The following is a 22,433-nucleotide window of genomic DNA, read 5'->3' as shown; positions in this document are numbered from 1 at the left end:
AGGTAGCCAACAACTGTGGATGAGCTTTGTACACACAAATATGTGTATATGCAGTGAGAGAGATCCTATGTATGTGGCCTGTGGTTAGGGTTCACCTTATGATCACGAAGCAGTGGAGGTGACCACACGATACATTGCACCATTTGAGCGAAACGTTTTATTTCTCGTTGCTCCAGTTCACTCAGCCGTAGAATGTATACCACCGTAGTGCTTTCCTTCTCTATGCCACCAATGTTATCCAAGGGAGGGGCAAAGGGGCCGATACAGCTTGGCACCTGTGACGTCGCAACTCATTTCTACAGCTGAGCGAACTGGAGCAACGTGAAATAAAGTGTCTTGCTCAAGAACACAACATGCAGCCCAGTCCAGGAATCAAACTCACTACCTCATGATTGTGAGCCCAACACTCTAACCACTGAGCCATGTGCTTTCACAGCCTGTGGTTAGGGCATACCTTACAACTGTAAAGCAACAGTGGGGCTTGGTTTTGTGGGGAGGCCAATCCAACCCAACAGACCCTATGATCAAAGGTGTTTCCAACCACGACCACCCCATAATTTCATAGCTACATAACAAACACTACCATTATCTTCTATCATCCGTGTCCTTTCCATATTTCAATAATGTGGGAGCCAGAGCAGATGAGGCTTTAGCTGCCATTTCTAGCAGTTCGAATAACCACATAGAATATCTCTCATTCGCTTTCATCTTCTCCTTGTTGCTATGTTGTTTTTTTAGCCCTAGGTCGATCTTCACCCAACAGACATACGATCAAAAGTCTTTCCAACCACGACCACCCCTTAATTTTTTAAGTCACGTAGGAGCCAGAGCAGAGGAGGTTTTAGCTGCCATTTGTAGCAGTTTGAACAACCACATAGAATATCTCTCATTCGCTTTCATCTTCTCCTTTTGCTATGATGTTTTTTAGCCCTAGGTCGATCTTCACCCAACAGACATACGATCAAAAGTCTTTCCAACCACGACTACCCCTTAATTTTAGTTACCCAAGAAACCCTACCATTATCTTCTATCCACATTTAAGTCATGTGGGAGCCAGAGCAGAGGAGGCTTTAGCTGCCATTTCTAGCAGTTCAAACAACCACATAGAAGATTTCTCATTCGCTTTCATCTTGTTGTTGTTGTCATATTTATCTTCCTGCTTTTGTAATTATTCTTGTTGTTAATCTTATATTCTCCTTACTATCTCTCTTGCTGTTGTTATTGTTGTTGTTGTTATGTAATATTTCAGCTTTGAGGAAATTTTTTTCTTTTGCTTTTTTTTTTCTCTCACAGAAAAAAAAAAACAAAACAAAAAGAATACAAGTTCACATTAAAAACAACAACAACAACAACAACAACTACAATAAACAACAAGGCATCACCACATAACATGGTGGAGATGGAAGCGGTGGTGGTGGTGGTGGTGGTGGGAAGGCAAAGGAAATGTAGCAGCGCTCAATACTAATGTGGTGGAGGCGAGATGGTGGCCTGGACACAGACGTCGGTCATAGACACAGTCTTTGATCTGTAAACTGCTTGACCGACCGACCGACCGACCGACCGACCGACCGATCAATCAATCAATCAATCGATCAAGACACACACACAGCAATTAGGCTGACCAATCAGCAGATGTTGACCAATTTTTGCCATCATTGTTTTGCCCACGGTCATCAAATGGAGCGTCCACCACCGCTGCCGTCGGCACAGCAACTGTTACTGTTGTCAGCACCAGCACCACCACCACCACCATCATGTATAAGTTCCCTGCCCTCCATCTTCGAACCTTAAGGCCCCTGCCACCATATGGCACACGTACATCAAGGGACACAGACACGTGTTCATATGCTTATATATTTATTCTGTTATTTCAGTCATTTCACTGTGGCCATGCTGGAGCACCGCCTTTAGTCGAGCAAATTGACCCCAAGATTTATTCTTTGTAAGCCCAGTACTTATTCTATCAGTCTCCTTTGCCGAATCGCTAAGTGACGGGGACGTAATCACACCAGCACTAGTTGTAAGACGATGTTGGAGGGACAAACGCAGACACATTCACATAGATATACATGTATGTACATATATATATATACATACATATACACACAGGATGGGCTTCTTTCAGTTTCCGTCTACCAAATCCACTCACAAGGCTTTGGTCATCCCGAGCCTATAGTAAAAGACTCTTACCCAAGATGCCACACAGTGGGACTGAACCTGCAACCATGGGGTTGGGAAGCAAGCCTCTTACCACACAGCTATGGCTGCACCTATATATATATATAACTTGATAAATATATTATAAACACTTGGTCCAACTCTTTAAGTTTAAAATTTAGTTAACGGAATTTCTTCTATAAGAAGAATCATGCTTTTATTTCTTTAAGAAATATTGTTTAATTCTGTTTGATTATTTATTAAAAATATTTATTTATTTAACTATTATTGTCATTATTGTTGACCTGAGGAGTGACTATATTTTTAAATTTAATTGTAATTCGAATTGAAGATATAGCCACGAAATGTACGTAGTCTATTTACTAATTATATACTGTTTATTTATCGCTATGTACTTTATTGTGATCTAGGTAAGTGTTTTATCTTATATTTTATTTTTTCTATATGGTGTGATTTACGTCTATCATTGTTTGAATTACATAATAATGGTTTTTCTCTAATTTATATATATAAAGGGATAATATATGACTTAACTCATTTTTGTTTATATATATATATATATATTATATATATATATATATATAAATAAAGGAAGAAGAAAACAAACCAAGATAGGACAAGCTTATCGGATCTGCTAAGCTTGTCCTACCTAGTTTGTGTTTCCTCTTCCTTTCTGCTACAGACCCCTGGCTCCAGCCTCTGTTGTGAACTTGGATCCAAATGGATTACCAATTACAGCACTCCTGCAGCATACCTATTGGTTTAGTTCATTAGTAACCTAAATCCCTCCTAATCTTTCTCTTTCTCTCCATATATATATATATATATATATATATATATATATATATATATATATAATTATAAAAAAGAGGGTTTTTGCAACAAGTTGCTAGACCACATACCAAAAGTATTAGAAATAGCAAGTGGAGACATATTTTTGTAGTGAAAGAAATAACAGTCCCCTGGCTGCTATTTCTAATAATTTCGGTACGTGGTCTAGCAACCTGTTGCAAAGACCCTCTTTGTTATAATTATATAAACTTTTACCGAATATGGTCCTTTTCCATACCAAAATACTACTTAGTGAAATTTGTTGATTTTATTAAATTAATTATATTTCACTCTTTATCTGTATGTGTGTATATAATATATATATATGTACATATATATATATATATATATATATATATACACATATATATAAGCACATGTTTATAGATGCACACATACTTTATATTAATACAAGCACAGGTGTGTGAATATACAATCACACACACACACATATCTATATACACAAGTGGATCCTCACAAATGCATCTAAATGAACATATACATACATGCACACATACTTGTATATAAATACACACACATCATACAAACATACAACACTTTTACATGTACACCCACACACACACAGGTGTGTTTATAAACATATACATATATTGTTGATTTGTGGATTTTCTGACGTAGATCCAATGAAAATTATATCGTTACTGTGGATGACATCAGATAGCCCAAACTGCAAAAGGGCTTTGATCAACATACTAATAGATATACTCCTAAAGTCCAAGTAGTTACATATATATATATATACACATATCTGTATGTATTGTGCATCCATGCCACACACCCATGAATCCCCAACCACCCGCCCACCCTTCCACCAAACTGTTCATTTATTGGTCCATTTCTCCACCAATCACCTGGCCTACCTGGCAACAGGTTTGACCATGCTAGCCAATCATTTATTTGCCCTGTTTGCGCTGTCTGTCTGTCTGTCTGTCTGTTTGTCCCTCTGGTACAGTGCTGTTGCTTGGGCTCGAGCCAATCAGTAGAGGACGTGCTTGCGTCCGTGCTTCTGGATGCAGAGGTCAACGACGTTGAGGAGGTCAGCGGCTGCGGAGTTCATGATCTGTTCACGGCTTTTGCGGTAGACGTCCACCATGTAGACACCGTCATGCTGGAGCTCTGTGAAAACCTGGTGAGAGTGAGAGATAGAGAAAGGTGTGAGTGATGGTGGGAGGGAAGGAAAGAGAATAAGGATATGAGTGAGGGGGGAGAGAGAATGCAAGTCACATACACTCCAACATACACACACTCACACACACAAATACACACACACACACACAAAGCCACTTGCACACAGACATACATACCAACTTGTGCATGCATGCACACATACATGTGCAAACACACACATATGCACCCACACATACACACATACCCACCCACACATGCACCCACACATACACATATGCACCCACACACCCATGCACCCACACACACATGCACCCACACACACATACACCCCCACACACATGCACCCACACACACACGTGTACCCACACACGCACCCACACATGCACCCACACATACACACATGCACCCACACACACACACACATACACCCCACACACACACACATGCACCCACACACACACACACATGTACCCCCACACACATAGTCATGTGTGTACATGCTCATACAAACACACCCACTCACATGCACACACAAGCAATAACAAAGAAAAAATCTGCCAAATATACAAAGAAAGAGGAGGGGACAACAAAACATAGGATGGGGGGGTCGTGGTGGTGGTGTGAGGTAAGAACAAAGAGCAAGAGGGTCGTCTTACCTGTTCTCCAAGTCCGCAGACTGGCACCGAAGGTATCTTACCAGGTGGAGGGTTACAGCGGAAACAGGCCAGGATCTTGTAGACGATGTTTGGAAATCGGCAATGGTTGAAGTACTTCAACCATTCTGGTTTGAATTCTGTAAATGCCCGGTCTCCATTCAGCAGGATCACATGACCTGTGTTGAAGGATACGAGGTGAAGATATATATATATATATATATATATATAGTTTTGTGTGTATATGTGTGTATGTATATATTTACAAACATCTCCACATATGTATGCATTAATCACAATCATATCTTACACATACACTTATATATGTACATATTAGACGTACAGGTGTGTATGTATGTATGTGTGCATGTATGTGTGTATGTGTGTGTATGTATGTGTATATATTGATATGGAGGTCAGTTCGGAAATAAGAGTGCTATGACCCACTTTTGAGTTGGCGTCAAGCAGACGGCTAAAACCTTTTGTCCTGTCGGTTTCTGGGGCAAGTTATGTATTCGGAAGAGACCTTTGGCCCTGTTCCGGTCAGAGAAAGTTCGAGAAACCACCCCTTAAAATGCGACGCACTGTGAGCTTGCAGTCAGTCGGCAGTTGGGATTGGAGTCGGGCGGTCAGTCGGGAACAGAGCGAGTCGGCAGTTGGCAACAGGGCAGTTTTGGCCAGAGACAGGAGTGATACGGACGGTCAGCCAAGAAGGTGGCGATGGCGAGGGACAACTACTTCGTTGAGAAAGACAGACAGACTGTGAGAGGATAAGAGGTTGAGAAAGACATACACAGAGGATTGAGAGCGAAAGAGGGATTACGGCGGATAGAAGGCATGGCTATTATAGTAGGAGTTGAAACGGTATGTGTTGTTTATGTTTTGATGTGAATTGTGTTAAAAAGAGTTGTTAAAGAAAAAAGAATTGATGTGTTAAAAAAAAAGGAGAAAGAACTGTGAATTAAGGAAAAGAGGAAGAAAAGAAATGAGTTGTTGAAAAGAAAGAAAGAGAAAGACTTTAATGTATTGAGTTGAACTGCTCTGATTTGTCTCTGAACTGTATCGTGAATTGAACTGATTTGAACATTGAACTGCATCGTGCATGCCTTTGATTATGTTGTATGTTATTTTCTATGATGTATCTGATGTATTTTACATGGTATTTGATGTTGTAATGATCATTATAAACTGATTTTAAATGTAAGCCAATTGCCTTCCGCCGTGTCTGTGTCTCTTCCTTCTGTTGTTGTTGTTGTTCTCTCCGGTCGCTGGTTCGAGTTCGCTGCCATTCCCCCCACCGAGTCCTCTCTCTGTGTGGCGAATTTCCCGTTCAACTGGGCCAGTCAATCGTCGTCGCTCGACTTGGTAGGGTTCCGGGTTCCGAAGAGTTTGAGCGATGGCGGGCGGTACGTAACTATATATATATATATATATGTGTGTGTGTGTGTATATGCATGTATGTGTGTCTATGTATGTATGTGTGTATACGATGGACTTCTTTCAGTTTCCGTCTACCAAATCCACTCACAAGGCTTTGGTCAGCCCGAGGTTATATAAGGTGCCACACAGCGGCTCTGAACCCAGAACCATGTGGTTGGGAAGCAAGCTACTTACCACACAGCCACTCCTGTGCCTATATATAACCTTTTACTTGTCTCAGTCATTGGACTGTGGCCATGCTGGATCAGCACCTTGAAGTGCTTAGTCAAACAAATCCACTCCATTCTTTAGTTTATTGAAGCCTAGTAATTAATCTGTCAATCTCTTCTGCTGAATCGCTACATCATTGGGATGTCAATAAACCAACATCAGTCCATCCAACATGGATGGATGGGGGAATTGACATCAAAGGGTAGTGGTTTCGAGGGGAGGGGTACTAATCAATACTTATTTCTTTACTACCCACAAGGGGCTAAACATAAAGGGGACAAACAAGGACAGACAAACGGATTAAGTCGATTATATCGACCCCAGTGCGTAACTGGTACTTATTTAATCGACCCCGAAAGGATGAAAGGCAAAGTCGACCTCGGCGGAATTTGAACTCAGAACGTAACGACAGACGAAATACGTATTTCTTTACTACTCACAAGGGGCTAAACACAGAGAGGACAAACAGGGACAGACAAACGGATTAAGTCGATTATATCGACCCCAGTGCATAACTGGTACTTATTTAATCAACCCCGAAAGGATGAAAGGCAAAGTCGACCTCAGCGGAATTTGAACTCAGAATGTAACGCCTGACGAAATACGTATTTCTTTACTACCCACAAGGGGCTAAACACAGAGGGGACAAACAGGGACAGACAAACGGATTAAGTCGATTATATCGACCCCAGTGCGTAACTGGTACTTATTTAATCGACCCCGAAAGGATGAAAGGCAAAGTCGACCTCAGCGGAATTTGAACTCAGAACGTAACGACAGACGAAATACCTATTTCTTTACTACCCACAAGGGGCTAAACACAGAGGGGACAAACAAGGACAGACAAACGGATTAAGTCGATTATATCGAACCCAGTGCGTAACTGGTACTTATTTAATCAACCCCAAAAGGATGAAAGGCAAAGTCGACCTCGGCGGAATTTGAACTCAGAACGTAGCGGCAGACGAAATACCGCTAAGAATTTCGCCCGGCGTGCTAACGATTCTGCCAGCTTGCCACCTAATCAATACCGCTACTTTATTTTAATGAGCTCGTAAAGATGAAATGCATTTTTGGCGTTGGCAGGAATTGAACTCAGAATGAGCACTGTCACAACACGAACAACTTACCTTTGGTCCCGATGTAATGATTGTTGTTCAACTTGATTTTGGTCAACCAAATGAGTAAGACGTACTCCAGGAAGAGTTTGTCAGCTTTGGATATATCGTTCAGCTGATCAGTGAGTTGGTCAAGTGGCCTGAGGGTGATAGACTGGACGGTGAACGAAGACGGTTGAGGTGGTTGTACGAAGCCTGGGGGAAAAAAAAGTTGAAGATGAAATGACGAGAATGGTATGGTGAAAAAGGAGCAGTATGGTGGTGGTTGTAGTGATGGTGGTGGTTATGGTGGTGGTTGTAGTGATGGTGGTGGTTGTGGTGGTAGTTGTGGTGGTTGTGGTAGTAGTGGTGGTGGTGGTTGTGGTGGCGATGGTGGTGGTTGCAGTGGTAGTGATGGTGGTTGCAGTGGTGGTTGTAGTGGTAGTTATAGTTGTAATGGTGGCGATGGAGGTGGTTGCAGTGGTAGTGATGGTGGTTGCAGTGGTGGTTGTGGTGGTAGTGATAGTTGTGATGGTTGTGATGGTGGTGATGGAGGTGGTTGCAGTGGTAGTGATGGTGGTTGCAGTGGTGGTTGTGGTGGCAGTGATAGTTGTGATGGTGGCGATGGAGGTGGTTGCAGTGGTAGTGATGGTGGTTGCAGTGGTGGTTGTGGTGGCAGTGATAGTTGTGATGGTGGCGATGGAGGTGGTTGCAGTGGTAGTGATGGTGGTTGTGGTGGTAGTGATAGTTGTGATGGTGGTGATGGAGGTGGTTGCAGTGGTAGTGATGGTGGTTGTGGTGGTAGTGATAGTTGTGATGGTGCTGATGGAGGTGGTTGCAGTGGTAGTGATGGTGGTTGTGGTGGTAGTGATAGTTGTGATAGTGGTGATGGAGGTGGTTGCAGTGGTAGTGATGGTGGTTGTGGTGGTAGTGATAGTTGTGATGGTGGTGATGGAGGTGGTTGCAGTGGTAGTGATGGTGGTTGCAGTGGTGGTTGTGGTGGTAGTTATAGTTGTGATGGTGGTGATGGAGGTGGTTGCAGTGGTAGTGATGGTGGTTGCAGTGGGGTGTGTTGTGGTGTGGGGTGGGTAGCGTAGTTGTGATGGTGGTGAGGAGGTGGTTGCAGTGGTAGTGATGGTGGGTGGGTGGTAGTGATAGTTGTGATGGTGCTGATGGAGGTGGTTGCAGTGGTAGTGATGGTGGTTGCAGTGGTGGTTGTAGTGGTAGTTATAGTTGTGATGGTGGTGATGGAGGTGGGTGCCAGTGGTAGTGATGGTGGTTGCAGTGGGGTTGTAGTGGTAGTGATAGTTGGTAGGGTGGCGATGGAGGTGGTTGCATTGGTAGTGATGGTGGTTGCAGTGGTTGTGGTTGTGGTGGTAGTGATAGTTGTGATGGTGGTGATGGAGGTGGTTGCAGTGGTAGTGATGGTGGTTGCAGTGGTGGTTGTAGTAGTAGTTATAGTTGTGATGGTGGTGATGGAGGTGGTTGCAGTGGTAGTGATGGTGGTTGCAGTGGTGGTTGTGGTGGTAGTGATAGTTGTGATGGTGCTGATGGAGGTGGTTGCAGTGGTAGTGATGGTGGTTGCAGTGGTGGTTGTAGTAGTAGTTATAGTTGTGATGGTGGTGATGGAGGTGGTTGCAGTGGTAGTGATGGTGGTTGCAGTGGTGGTTGTAGTGGTAGTGATAGTTGTGATGGTGGCGATGGAGGTGGTTGCATTGGTAGTGATGGTGGTTGCAGTGGTGGTTGTGGTGGTAGTGATAGTTGTGATGGTGGTGATGGAGGTGGTTGCAGTGGTAGTGATGGTGGTTGCAGTGGTGGTTGTAGTAGTAGTTATAGTTGTGATGGTGGTGGTTGCAGTGGTAGTGATGGTGTTTGCAGTGGTGGTTGTGGTGGTAGTGATAGTTGTGATGGTGGTGGTTGCAGTGGTAGTGATGGTGTTTGCAGTGGTGGTTGTAGTGGTAGTTATAGTTGTGATGGAGGTGGTTGCAGTGGTAGTGATAGTGGTTGCATGGTGGTTGTGGTTGTGGTGGTAGTGATAGTTGTGATAGTGGTGATGGAGGTGGTTGCAGTGGTAGTGATGGTGGTTGTGGTGGTAGTGATAGTTGTGATGGTGCTGATGGAGGTGGTTGCAGTGGTAGTGATGGTGGTTGCAGTGGTGGTTGTGGTGGCAGTGATAGTTGTGATGGTGGTGATGGAGGTGGTTGCAGTGGTAGTGATGGTGGTTGCAGTGGTGGTTGTGGTGGCAGTGATAGTTGTGATGGTGGCGATGGAGGTGGTTGCAGTGGTAGTGATGGTGGTTGCAGTGGTGGTTGTGGTGGTAGTGATAGTTGTGATGGTGGTGATGGAGGTGGTTGCAGTGGTAGTGATGGTGGTTGCAGTGGTGGTTGTGGTGGTAGTGATAGTTGTGATGGTGGTGATGGAGGTGGTTGCAGTGGTAGTGATGGTGGTTGCAGTGGTGGTTGTGGTGGTAGTGATAGTTGTGATGGTGGTGATGGAGGTGGTTGCAGTGGTAGTGATGGTGGTTGCAGTGGTGGTTGTGGTGGCAGTGATAGTTGTGATGGTGGTGATGGAGGTGGTTGCAGTGGTAGTGAAGGTGGTTGCAGTGGTGGTTGTGGTGGTAGTGATAGTTGTGATGGTGGTGATGGAGGTGGTTGCAGTGGTAGTGATGGTGGTTGCAGTGGTGGTTGTGGTTGTGGGTATCGATAGTTGTGATGGTGGTGATGGAGGTGGTTGCAGTTGTAGTGATGGTGGTTGCAGTGGTGGTTGTGGTGGTAGTGATAGTTGTGATGGTGGCAATGGAGGTGGTTGCAGTGGTAGTGATGGTGGTTGCAGTGGTGGTTGTGGTGGTAGTGATAGTTGTGATGGTGGCGATGATGGTTGTTGCAGTGGTAGTGATAGTGGTGGCAGTAATGGTGGTGGTAGTAATGGTAGTGGTTGTGGTGATGCTGTTCTTGATAGGTGGTTGTGATGGTTGCGATGTTGGCACAGTGGAGGTGGTGGTGGCCATGATGATGGTAGTGGTAGAGGATGGTACTGTTGGGAAGAACAGCGATGGTGGTGGTGACAGGGGAGCAAGTAGCATTAGTTTTGAGGATGGTATTGGTGGGAGTGCATGTGGTGGAGATGGTGGTTGCAGTGGTGGCGGTTGTGGTGGTAGCAGTAGTCATGATGGAGAGGATGGTGTTGGTGGAGATCGTGATGGTGGTGGAATACTCTTTTACTTGTTTCAGTCATTTGACTGTGGCCATGCTGGAGCACCACCTTTTAGTCAAGCAAATCGACCCCAGAACTTTGTAAGGACTTATTCTTTGTAAGCCTAGTACTTATTCTATCGGTCTCTTTTGCCAAACCGCTACATTATGGGGATGTAAACACACCAGCATCGGTTGTCAAGCGATGTTGGGGGGACAAACACAGACACACAAACATATACACACACACTTATATATATATATATACACATATATACGACAGGCTTCTTTCAGTTTCCGTCTACCAAATCCACTCACAAGGCTTTGGTTGGCCCGAGGCTATAGCAGAAGACACTTGCCCAAGGTGCCACGCAGTGGGACTGAACCCGGAACCATGTGGTTGGTAAGCAAGCTACTTACCACACAACCACTCCTACGCCTATGTGTATATATATATATATATATATATATATATATATATATACATACATATATACGACGGGCTTCTTTCAGTTTCCGTCTACCAAATCCACTCACAAGGCTTTGGTTGGCCCGAGGCTATAGAAGAAGACACTTGCCCAAGGTGCCACGCAGTGGGACTGAACCCGGAACCATGTGGTTGGAAAGCAAGCTACTTACCACACAGCCACTCCTACGCCTATATGTAGAACAAAAAAAAAAGAATAATTTAACAACAGCAACCACCACCACCGTCCATGTCTGCCGGTCGGTCACTCACCTTCTATGGAACCATCAACGCCAGCCAGGTCCTGCAACTGTTGCAAATGCTGCTTGTTCTTGCTGATTACTTGTAAGGTCGCAGCGGTCAGAACCATTTTGGAAACTGGGGGAGTATGATACAGCTGAAACCAAACAGAGCGGTCAACATTATTATACACACATAGCATACACATAAACATGTATACATACACATACATGTACTCTCTCTCCTTTTCTCTTTTACTTGTTTCAGTCATTTGACTGCGGCCATGCTGGAGCACTGCCTTTTAGTCGAGCAAATCAACCCCAGGACTTATTCTTTTTGTAAGCCCAGTACTTATTCTATCGGTCTCTTTTGCCGAACCGGGGACGTAAACACACCAGCATCGGTTGCCAAGCAATGCTAGGGGTACAAACACACACATGCATGCATATATATATATAATATATATATATATATATATATACATATGTACGACGGGCTTCTTTAAGTTTCCGTCTACCAAATCCACTCACAACCCTAAGGTTCTGCAGAACCCTAGTTGAAAACCACTGATATATATATATATATATATCAGTACTTTTCAAACTTTTTGCTGGAGCGGAACCCCAAGGAAACATTCCACTGGCTCGAGGAACCCCTGTGCAATAATTTAATAGTCTTATGCACACATATCTGCACAGGAGAATTAAAAATTACTGCCGATTTTAGCAGTTTTGTAACTTCTTGCGGAACCCCTGAACTGTACTGGCGGAACCCTGGTTGAAAGCCACTGTTCTACCCAATCACAACCCAACATATATATATATATATATATATATATTATATATATATATATAATCTAACCAATCACCATCCAGACTCGAAGTCACATGACTTTATTATATTCTCCCATTTCTCATTGCAGTATGTCATCAATACAGTTCTTTGGCTAATGGCCACAATCTCCGCTGTGGCTGTTCCCTATGGCCTCTACAACAACAACGAGTACTATATTACTCAGGAGACAGCATCCTTCTACACTGCCGTTAGCCGTACTGTCTGGGGAGTGTGCCTCGGATGGGTTGTCTTTGCTTGTTGCACAAAAGATGGAGGTAAGTTTGTTTTCAATTTTTTTCTTTGCCTGAGTAACAGGTTTTGTGAGGTTTTTGAGGTTTTATTAATAAAGTATATACATATTAATATTATTAATAAAGTATACACATAGTTTATAAATAAAGGCGGTGCCCCAGCATGGCCACAGTCAAATGACTGAAACAAGTAAAAGAGAGTATACAACTCTGATCACAAATATATTATGCTTTATATATATATACTCTTTTACTTGTTTCAGTCATGTGACTGTGGCCATGCTGGGGCACCGCCTTTAGTCGATCAGATCGACCCCAGGACTTATTCTTTGTAAGCCTAGTACTTATTTTATCGGTCTCTTTTTTGCCGAACCACTAAGTTACGGGGACGTAACCACACCAGTTTACCGGTTGTCAAGCGATGTTGGGGGGACAAACACACACATACATATGTATATATATATATATATATATATATATAACTTCTGTCACTTTCCGGGGGGAAAAACTAGAAGTAGTTGATAGTTTCCGCTATCTAGGTGACCAAGTCAGTAGTGGGGGTGGGTGCGCTGAAAGTGTAACTGCTAGAATAAGAATAGCCTGGGCAAAGTTTAGGGAGCTCTTACCTCTGCTGGTGACTAAAGGCCTCTCGCTCAGAGTAAAAGGCAGACTGTATGATGCATGTGTACGAACAGCTATGCTACATGGCAGTGAAACATGGGCCGTGACTGCTGAGGACATGCGTAAGCTCGTGAGGAACGAAGCCAGTATGCTCCGATGGATGTGTAATGTCAGTGTACTTACTCGACAGAGCGTTAGTACCTTGAGAGAAATGTTGTACCTAAGAAGCATCAGTTGTTGTGTGCAAGAGAGACGATTGCGCTGGTATGGTCATGTGGCGAGAATGATGAAGAGAGGTGTGTGAGAAAGTGCCAATCCCTAGCAGTTGAGGGAACCCGTGGAAGAGGTAGACCCAGGAAAACCTGGGACGAGGTGGTGAAGCACGACCTTCGGACGTTAGGTCTCACCATGGAAATGACTAGAGACCGAGACCTATGGAAGTATGCTGTGCGTGAGAAGACCCGGCAAGACTAGTGAAGCCATAGTCCGTGGCCCCTACCTGGGACGTAGTCAGTCCACCTGTGCATACCTTCCTTCTTGTGACACTTGTGAAGACCTGTTGAGGCAAGTGAGAATAGAATCGAATCGTATCAAATCAAATCGAACCAAATCAAAATAGATGAACATCAATGGAATTTGTATCCTTGTGGTACCAGTGCCGGTGGCACATAAGAAAACCATCCGAACGTGACCGTAGCCAGTACCGCAATGACTGGCCTCCGTGCTGAGGGCACGTAACAAACACCATCCGAGCGTGGCCGTCCGCCAGCCTCGTCTAGCACCTGTGTCGGTGGCACATAAAAAACACCATCCGAGCGTGGCCGTCTGCCAGCCTCGTCTGGCACCTGTGTCGGTGGCACATAAAAAAAACACCATCCGAGCGTGGCCGTCTGCCAGCCTCGTCTGGCACCTGTGTCGGTGGCACATAAAAAACACCATCCGAGCGTGGCCGTCTGCCAGCCTCGTCTGGCACCTGTGTCGGTGGCACATAAAAACAAACCATCCGAGCGTGGCCGTCTGCCAGCCTCGTCTGGCACCTGTGTCGGTGGCACATAAAATCACCCACTACACTCTCGGAGTGGTTGGCGTTAGGAAGGGCATCCAGCTGTAGAAACACTGCCACATCTGACTGGCCTGGTGCAGCCTTCGGGCTTCCCAGACCCCAGTTGAACCGTCCAACCCATGCTAGCATGGAAAGCGGACGTTAAACGATGATGATGATGATGATGATATGTATATATATATATATATATTTTTTTTTTCCGACCAGGCTATCAGATGTTGCTACACATCGCTGGTCACAATGCGCTTCACATTGTTTCTTAGCCTTGAAATGACGCGAGCAGGCCAACAGAAGAAAGAGTGAGAGAAAGTTGTGACAGAAGAGTACAGCAGGGATCGCCACCATCCCCTGCTGGAGCCTGGTGGAGCTTTAGGTGTTTTCACTCAATAAACACTCGCAACGCCCGGTCTGGGAATCGAAACCGTGATCGTACAACCGTGAGTCCACTGCCCTAGCCACTGGGCCATTGCGCCTCCACACATATATATATATACACATATGTATGATGGGCTTCTTTCAGTTTCCATCTACCAAATCCACTCACAAGGCTTTGGTCGGCCCGAGGCTATAGTAGAAGACACTTGCCCAAGGTGCCATGCAGTGGGACTGAACCTGGAACCACGTGGTTTGTAAGTAAGTGTTGCATGTCCAAATTTGGCCAAATGCATTATTTCCCAATATTTATTATTGCTTGCAAGAGCTGGTTCTTTTGGCCAAACTATTGTATCTCCAGATGCTTCAGATGCCAAGATACCAAAAACTGTCAAAGCGTAGTACAATAGTTTTGCTATGGAATGGTGAAACTTTTTTTTTTCTTTTACACTTTCTGAAAAAGCAACGTTTTGGACTTACGACACTTTTGCATAATACCAACTCTCTCTCTCTCTATATCATCATCATCATCATCGTCGTTTAACGTCCGTTCTCCATGCTAGCATGGGTTGGACGGTTCGACCGGGGTTCTGGGAAGCCAGAAGGCTGCACCAGGCTCCAGTCTAATCTGGCAATGTTTCTACAGCTGGATGCCCTTCCTAACGCCAACCACTCCGAGAGTGTAGTGGGTGATATTTACTCTTTTACTCTTTTACTTGTTACAGTCATTTTGACTGTGGCCATGCTGGAGCACCGCCTTTAGTTGAGCAAATCAACCCCGGGACTTATTCCTTGTAAGCCTAGTACTTATTCTATCATTCTCTTTTGCTGAACCGCTAAGTTACGGGGACGTAAACACACCACCATCGGTTGTCAAGCGATGTTGGGGGGACAAACACAGACACACACACACATATATATATACACGACGGGCTTCTTTCAGTTTCCGTCTACCAAATCCACTCACAAGGCTTTATAGTATACTTTGTAAAGTGGTTGACATTAGGATGGGCATCCAGCCATAGAAATCTACCAAAACAGACAACTGGAATCTGGTGTAGCTCTCCAGCCTTGCCAACTCCTGTCAAATCATCCAACGCTTGCCAGCATCGAAAACAGACATTAAAAGATGAGGATATATAACATCCATGTTTTACCACAAGATCCTTTTTTGTTAACTAGCAGTATCGCCCGGCGTTGGTCGGGTTTGTAAGGGAAATAACTATATAAGCATTTTTAGAGAGTTATAGCAAAAAAACGCATTAAAAATGGGAAAAAAATGATGGTAAATTTTTTTAAAATTCGTTGACTCATCGTAGACATTTTTAGAGAGTTACTTCCCTTATATAATAGCGAAAAAATGCATTAAAATGGAAAAAAACGATGGTAAATTTTTTTTTAAATCGTTGACTCATCGTAGACATTTTTAGAGAGTTACTTCCCTTATATAATAGCGAAAAAAATGCATTAAAATGGAAAAAAATTATGGTAAATTTTTTTTTAAATCGTAGACTCATCGTAGACGCGTGCTAATACCCAGAAGGGCTCGATATGTATCACGACTATAAGATACCCGGTTATTTCTAATTCTATTTTACTATTCTCCACCATATCTCTCATTCTCTCTCTTCTTCAGGTGTCATGGACCAACATCCCATCCAGGTGGGGAACTTATATGCCAATGAAACTGGGAAACCGGCCCTTATGAATCAGGCATGGCTTGAGAAGGAACAAACATCAGCAACAACAGTCTTACCAATTAAGAAAATATTTAAATATCTAAATTTTAACATTGAAATTGTTTGTTAGTCATTTTGTCTGTTAAATGTTGGTTTGGGTTTCAATTCCTTCCCAGTCTAAAAGTTTTTTTTTTTTTGTTATTAACTGAAATAAATTGAAATATCTTTATTTTCCCCTTAACATTGTTGTTGCTTTGTCTGTTAAATGGTGGTTTGGGTTTCAATACCTTCCCAGTCAAAAAGTAATTTTTTTTTTGTTATTAACTGAAATAAATTGAAATATCTTTATTTTCCCCTTAACATTGTTGCTGCTTTGTCTGTTAAATGGTGGTTTGGGTTTCAATTCCTTCCCAGTCTAAAAATTATTTTTTTCTATTAACTGAAGTTTGTATTATGATTATAGACAAGTGGTCAGAGATGGTCACAACTGGAGTGTCGTTAATTATAATTGGCCTGGTAGAGTAGAACTAATCTGGAGTAAACAATGAAGCATAGTGTGTGTGTGTGTGTGTGTGTGTGTGTGTTTATGCTCCTATAAGAATCCCCAAAGCAGTCTCGAAATAGCAACCAAATTTCCCTCAACAAAGAGATTGTGTGTGTGTGTGAAAAATGGGTCTCAAGACAGCCTTGCCATAGTTACCAAATCTTTTCATTAAGCACTAAAATTTAAATAAATTTAAATATCTTTATTTTTTTTTTACCCCTTAACATTGTTGCTGCTTTGTCTGTTAAATGGTGGTTAGGGTTTCAAATCCTTCTCAGTCTAAAAATTATTTTTGTTTATAACTGAAATTGGTCTGGTGGAGTAGAACTGATCTGGAGTAAACAATGAAGCATAGTGTGTGTGTGTGTGTGTGTGATAAATGGGTCTCAGGACAGCCTTGCCATAGTTACCAAATCTTTTCATTAAGCACAAAAATTTTAATAAATTTATTTTTTTTACCCCTTGACATTGTTGCTGCTTTGTCTGTAAAATGGTGGTTTGGGTTCCAATGCCTTCCCAGTCGAAAAGTAATTTTTTTTTTTTGGTGGTCTGGGTTTCAATGTCTTCCCAGTCTAAAAGTAATCTTTTTTTGGTGGTCTGGGTTTCAATGTCTTCCCAGCCTAAAAGTAATTTTTTTTTTGTTATTTAATGAAATAGATTTAAATATCTGAATTTTTCCATTAATTTTGTAGCAGTTTCGGTGGCCTAGTAGGTAAGGTGCTAGAAGTAGTGGCGTAATAATGGTTGAGGTTTCAAACCTCTGCCAGGAAATTCATTTTTTTTTCCACTAGAGACAAAAAGAGTGAAAAATTCTGATTTCCTGGCAGAGGTCTGAAACCTCAACCATTATTACGCCACTACTTCTAGCACCTTACCTACTAGGCCACCGAAACTGCTACAAAATTAATGGGAAAATTCAGATATTTAAATCTATTTCAGTAAATAACAAAAAAAAAATTACTTTCAGACTGGGAAGACATTGAAACCCAGACCACCAAAAAAAGATTACTTTTAGACTGGGAAGGCATTGGAACCCAAACCACCTTTTTACAGACAAAGCAGCAACAATGTTAAGGGGTAAAAAAATAAACTTATTTAAATTTTTGTGCTTAATGAAAAGATTTGGTAACTATGGCAAGGCTGTCTTGAGACCCATTTTTTTCACACACACACTGCTTCATTGTTTACTCCAGATCAGTTCTACTCCACCAGACCAATTTCAGTTAATAAAAAAAAATAATTTTTAGACTGAGAAGGAATTGAAACCCAAACCACCATTTAATAGACAAAGTAGCAACAATGTTTAGGGAAAAATAAATTTTATTCAAATTTATTTCAGTTAATAACAAAAAAAAAATAATTTTTAGACTGAGAAGGATTTGAAACCCAAACCACCATTTAACAGACAAAGCAGCAACAGTGTTAAGGGGGAAAAATAAAGATATTTAAATTTATTCCTCATGAAGGAACAAACAACAACATACATATATATATATATACAATGCCAGCCTCGCCTGGCACCAGTGCAGGTGGCACGTAAAAAGCACCCACTACACTCACGGAGTAGTTGGCGTTAGGAAGGGCATCCAGCTGTAGAAACATTGCCAGAGAAGACCGGAGCCTGGTGCAGCCTTCTGGCTTCCCAGATCCCCGGTCGAACCGTCCAACCCATGCTAGCATGGAGAACGGACGTTAAACGATGATGATGATGATGACAACAGGCTTCTTTCTGTTTCCATGTATCAAATCCACTCACGAGACTTTGGTTGGGCCAAGGCTACAGTATAAGACACTTACCCAAGGTGCCATGCAATGGGACTGAACCCGGAACCATGTCTTACCACACAGCCATGCCTGTACCAATATGTGTGTGTGTGTGTGTTAGGAAGAGCATCCAGTCATAGAAACCATATGGGAGATAACAACAGAGTTTGATGGAGACCTCTGGTTCGTCAGCTTCTGTCAAACCATTCAGTCCATGCTAGCATGCAAAGGGGTCAACAATCGCTTCTGGCTTTGTCCGAAAGTATGGCAAGGAGCCGAATTGTACTTCCACACATAGGCACAGGAGTGGCTGTGTAGTAAGTAGCTTGCTTACCAACCACATGGTTCTGGGTTCAGTCCCACTGCATGGCACCTTGGCCAAGTGTCTTCTACTATAGCCTCAGGCCGACCAAAGCCTTGTGAGTGGATTTGGTAGATGGAAACTGAAAGAAGCCCATCGTATATATGTATATATATATAGGCGTAGGAGTGGCTGTGTGGTAAGTAGCTTGCTTACCAACCACATGGTTCTAGGTTCAGTCCCACTGCGTGGTACCTTGGGCAAGTGTCTTCTACTATAGCCTTGGGCCAACCAAAGCCTTGTTAGTGGATTTGGTAGATGGAAACTGAAAGAAGCCCATTGTATATATATATATATATATATATATATATATATATATATAGGCGCAGGAGTGACTGTGTAGTAAGTAGCTTGCTTACCAACCACATGGTTCTGGGTTCAATCCCACTGCGTGGCACCTTGGGCAAGTGTCTTCTGCTACAGCCTCGGGATGACCAAAGCCTTGTGAGTGGATTTGGTAGACGGAAACTGAAAGAAGCCCATCGTATATATGTATATATATATAGGCGTAGGAGTGGCTGTGTGGTAAGTAGCTTGCTTACCAACCACATGGTTCTGGGTTCAGTCCCACTGCATGGCACCTTGGGCAAGTGTCTTCTGCTATAACTCAGGGCCGACCAAAGCCTTGTGAGTGGATTTGATAGACGGAAACTGAAAGAGGATGATAATGACGACAAGGAAAAGATATTGTAAAGAACATGGAAAGATTGAAACCTTACTCCTAAGAGTCTGTCCAGCTTATAGACAATCATGCTACCCACATAGGATGATTTGCTGTTTTGCTGCCCCTTAAACACCACAGTGCCCATATGAGCCCCTTTTTCAGGGGATATAAGTTCGGAAAGATCTGTCCAGTGGAGGTTGAGGAGGAACTGTCCGGTACTGCTCATGTCAAATGCTCTGTCCAGTGTGGCATGGCGCATCATGGTTAACCATTGGCTTTCTGTAATTCCTGCAGACGGAGAGAATAGAGAAAGAAACAATCATATAATCGTTTACATACATTCACACACACACACCACACACACACACACACATATATATATATATATATATATATATATCAAACCATGCCAAAAATGACCCCCCACCAGATCTGGTGCACTCAGGCCACTTTGGAGGGTGGTTGCTGTTACGAAGGGCATCCAGCTGTGAAAACCATCTCAAAATAGACACAGAAGTATGGTGTAGGCTTCTGCCTGGTCAGCTCTTGTCAAACCATGCCAAAACTGACCCCCACCAGAGCTGGTGCACTCAGGCAACTCTGCAGGGTGGTCGCTGTTAGGGATGGCATCCAGCTGTGAAAACCATCCCAAAACAGACACAGAAGTCTGGGGTAATCTTCTGCCAGGTCAGCTCTTGTCAAACCGTCTAACTCATGCCAGCATGGAAAGCAGATGTTAAATGATGATTATAATGAGACATATATATGCAGAGAGGATGATGTGATGATGATGATTGCTGGTGGCACGTAAAATACACCAATCCAACCGTACGACAGGCACCCATGCCAACCCCTTTGCTTGCGAAGACATGTTGGGGCAAGCGAAATCGAAATTGAATTGAACCAGCCAGGATCCCTGGTCTGGTGGTACGTAAAAAGCACTATCCGACTCGTGGCCGATGCCAGCGCTGCCAGACTGGCCTCCATGCCGGTGGCACATAAAATACACCAATCCGACCATGTCCGTTGCCAGCCTCGCCTGGCACCTGTGCAGGTGGCACGTAAAAGGCACCCACTACCCTCACGGAGTGGTTGGCGTTAGGAAGGGCATCCAGCTGTAGAAACATTGCCAGATAAGACTGGAGCCTGGTGCAGCCTTCTGGCTTTCCAGACCCCAGTTGAACCATCCAACCCATGCTAGCATGGAAAACGGACATTAAACGATGATGATGATGATGATGATGATGATGGTACAGGTGGTATTCCTTTGCAATTTTCACCTGCTAATTTTATGCACATTTTCTTTACTTTTGTTGTCGGTCTTTTTCTTCTTAAAAACAATAACAATTTTTGTTTCCTTCTTTTGCAGAATAATTGACTCTGGATAATTTTGAACCCCACCAATTAGTGGAAAAGGCATGAAGCCCTCCTTGGAATACATGCTGGAAGGACAAACAAGATTTCGGACTTCTTCAATGTCATAAGAAGGATAGCAGAAGGGTCAGGAAGGAGCTGGAAGGTCTAGGATTTGACTGCAAGGCAAGACCAGAAAGGAGAGCCCGTGTCTGATGATCTGACGCCATCAGAATACTGGAATTTGCTGTGGAAAATCCTGGAGATCATTAACAATGATCCCAGCAAGTTGATGCATGCCACTGCAGGGAGAAAGGTGTGGATGAAAAGCTCATCAGAGCAGGTGTGCCTGAGGACATTCACTACTTTTCATACGAAATGAGGAGAGGACAATCTCTGTCTGAGGCAAAGCGACTCAGGCACACAGAGAAGCTGACCAGCAAGTTGAAACACTCGCTGAAGCCAGACACGCTGTGGTTCTTCTCATATGAAAGCAGATTGGTAGATATAGATAGAGTGACAGATAGAATGATAGACAGGCGCAGGAGTGGCTGTGTGGTAAGTAGCTTGTTTACCAACCACATGGTTCCAGGCTCAGTCCCACTGCATGGCATCTTGGGCAAGTGTCTTCTGCTATAGCCCCGGGCCGACCAATGCCTTGTGAGTGGATTTGGTAGACGGAAACTGAAAGAAGCCTGTCGTATATATGTGTATATATGTATGTGTGTGTGTGTTTGTGTGTCTGTGTTTGTACCCCTAGCATTGCTTGACAACCGATGCTGGTGTGTTTACGTCCCCGTCACTTAGCAGTTCGGCAAAAAGAGACCGATAGAATAAGTACTGGGCTTACAAAAGAATAAGTCATGGGGTCGATTTGCTCGACTAAAGGCGGTGCTCCAGCATGGCCGCAGTCAAATGACTGAAAAGAGTAAAAGAGATAGACATATACGTAGATGGATGGATAGACAGACAAACAGACAGACAGGTAGGTATGTAGCCAAACAGAGAGAGAGAAAAGGGACAGACAGACAGACAAATAGATAGATAGAACAGAAAGTTAGGGAAGAGAGGAAGAAAAGTGAACAAACCTCGTAGTCCAATGTGATGCCTGAGTCTCTTCTCCCTGATATTTCTGGCCGTCTGGTGGACAGACTGGCTACGAGACACACAATCGACCACGTTGAATCCATGGACAACCGTGGTCATTGGTGCCTGGTGGTTGTTGCTTTTACGACGACTGCCCAGCAGACTGGAGACTTTGATGAAGAACGTGGCACCTGTGTTCCGGTGGATGGTGGACTTAGACGAGTTCTTGAAGATTACTGTCAACAAGGCTGAAAGGGGGAAAAAAGAAGCAATCAAGCATTAGTAACAATAATAATAATCCTTTCTATTATAGGAACAAGGCCCAAAATTTATGGTAGGGGGACAGTCGGTTACATCGACCCCCAGTACTCAACTGTCACTTAATT

At 43.4% G+C, this 22,433-nt stretch overlaps 1 protein-coding gene across 1 annotated transcript in view; it reads right to left on the bottom strand.

The window, feature by feature from the left end:
* Nucleotides 1-3,459: 3,459 nt before the first annotated feature.
* Nucleotides 3,460-22,433, bottom strand: part of LOC115231021 — a 34,171-nt gene continuing 15,197 nt past the window's right edge. The window contains exons 3-8 of the mRNA XM_029801118.2: nucleotides 22,050-22,295; nucleotides 19,664-19,896; nucleotides 11,489-11,612; nucleotides 7,592-7,774; nucleotides 4,815-4,990; nucleotides 3,460-4,156 (exon numbers count right to left, since the gene is read on the bottom strand). Coding sequence (XP_029656978.2) covers nucleotides 4,007-4,156; nucleotides 4,815-4,990; nucleotides 7,592-7,774; nucleotides 11,489-11,612; nucleotides 19,664-19,896; nucleotides 22,050-22,295 — 1,112 coding nt within the window. The 3' untranslated portion in view covers nucleotides 3,460-4,006. The remainder of the gene's footprint in view (nucleotides 4,157-4,814; nucleotides 4,991-7,591; nucleotides 7,775-11,488; nucleotides 11,613-19,663; nucleotides 19,897-22,049; nucleotides 22,296-22,433) is intronic.

Source organism: Octopus sinensis, unplaced genomic scaffold (genome assembly GCF_006345805.1).
Source record: "Octopus sinensis unplaced genomic scaffold, ASM634580v1 Contig17168, whole genome shotgun sequence".
Classification (NCBI taxonomy): domain Eukaryota; kingdom Metazoa; phylum Mollusca; class Cephalopoda; order Octopoda; family Octopodidae; genus Octopus; species Octopus sinensis.
The sequence above is the reverse complement of the archived record's forward strand: the minus strand, read 5'-3'. Positions and strand labels throughout refer to the sequence as shown.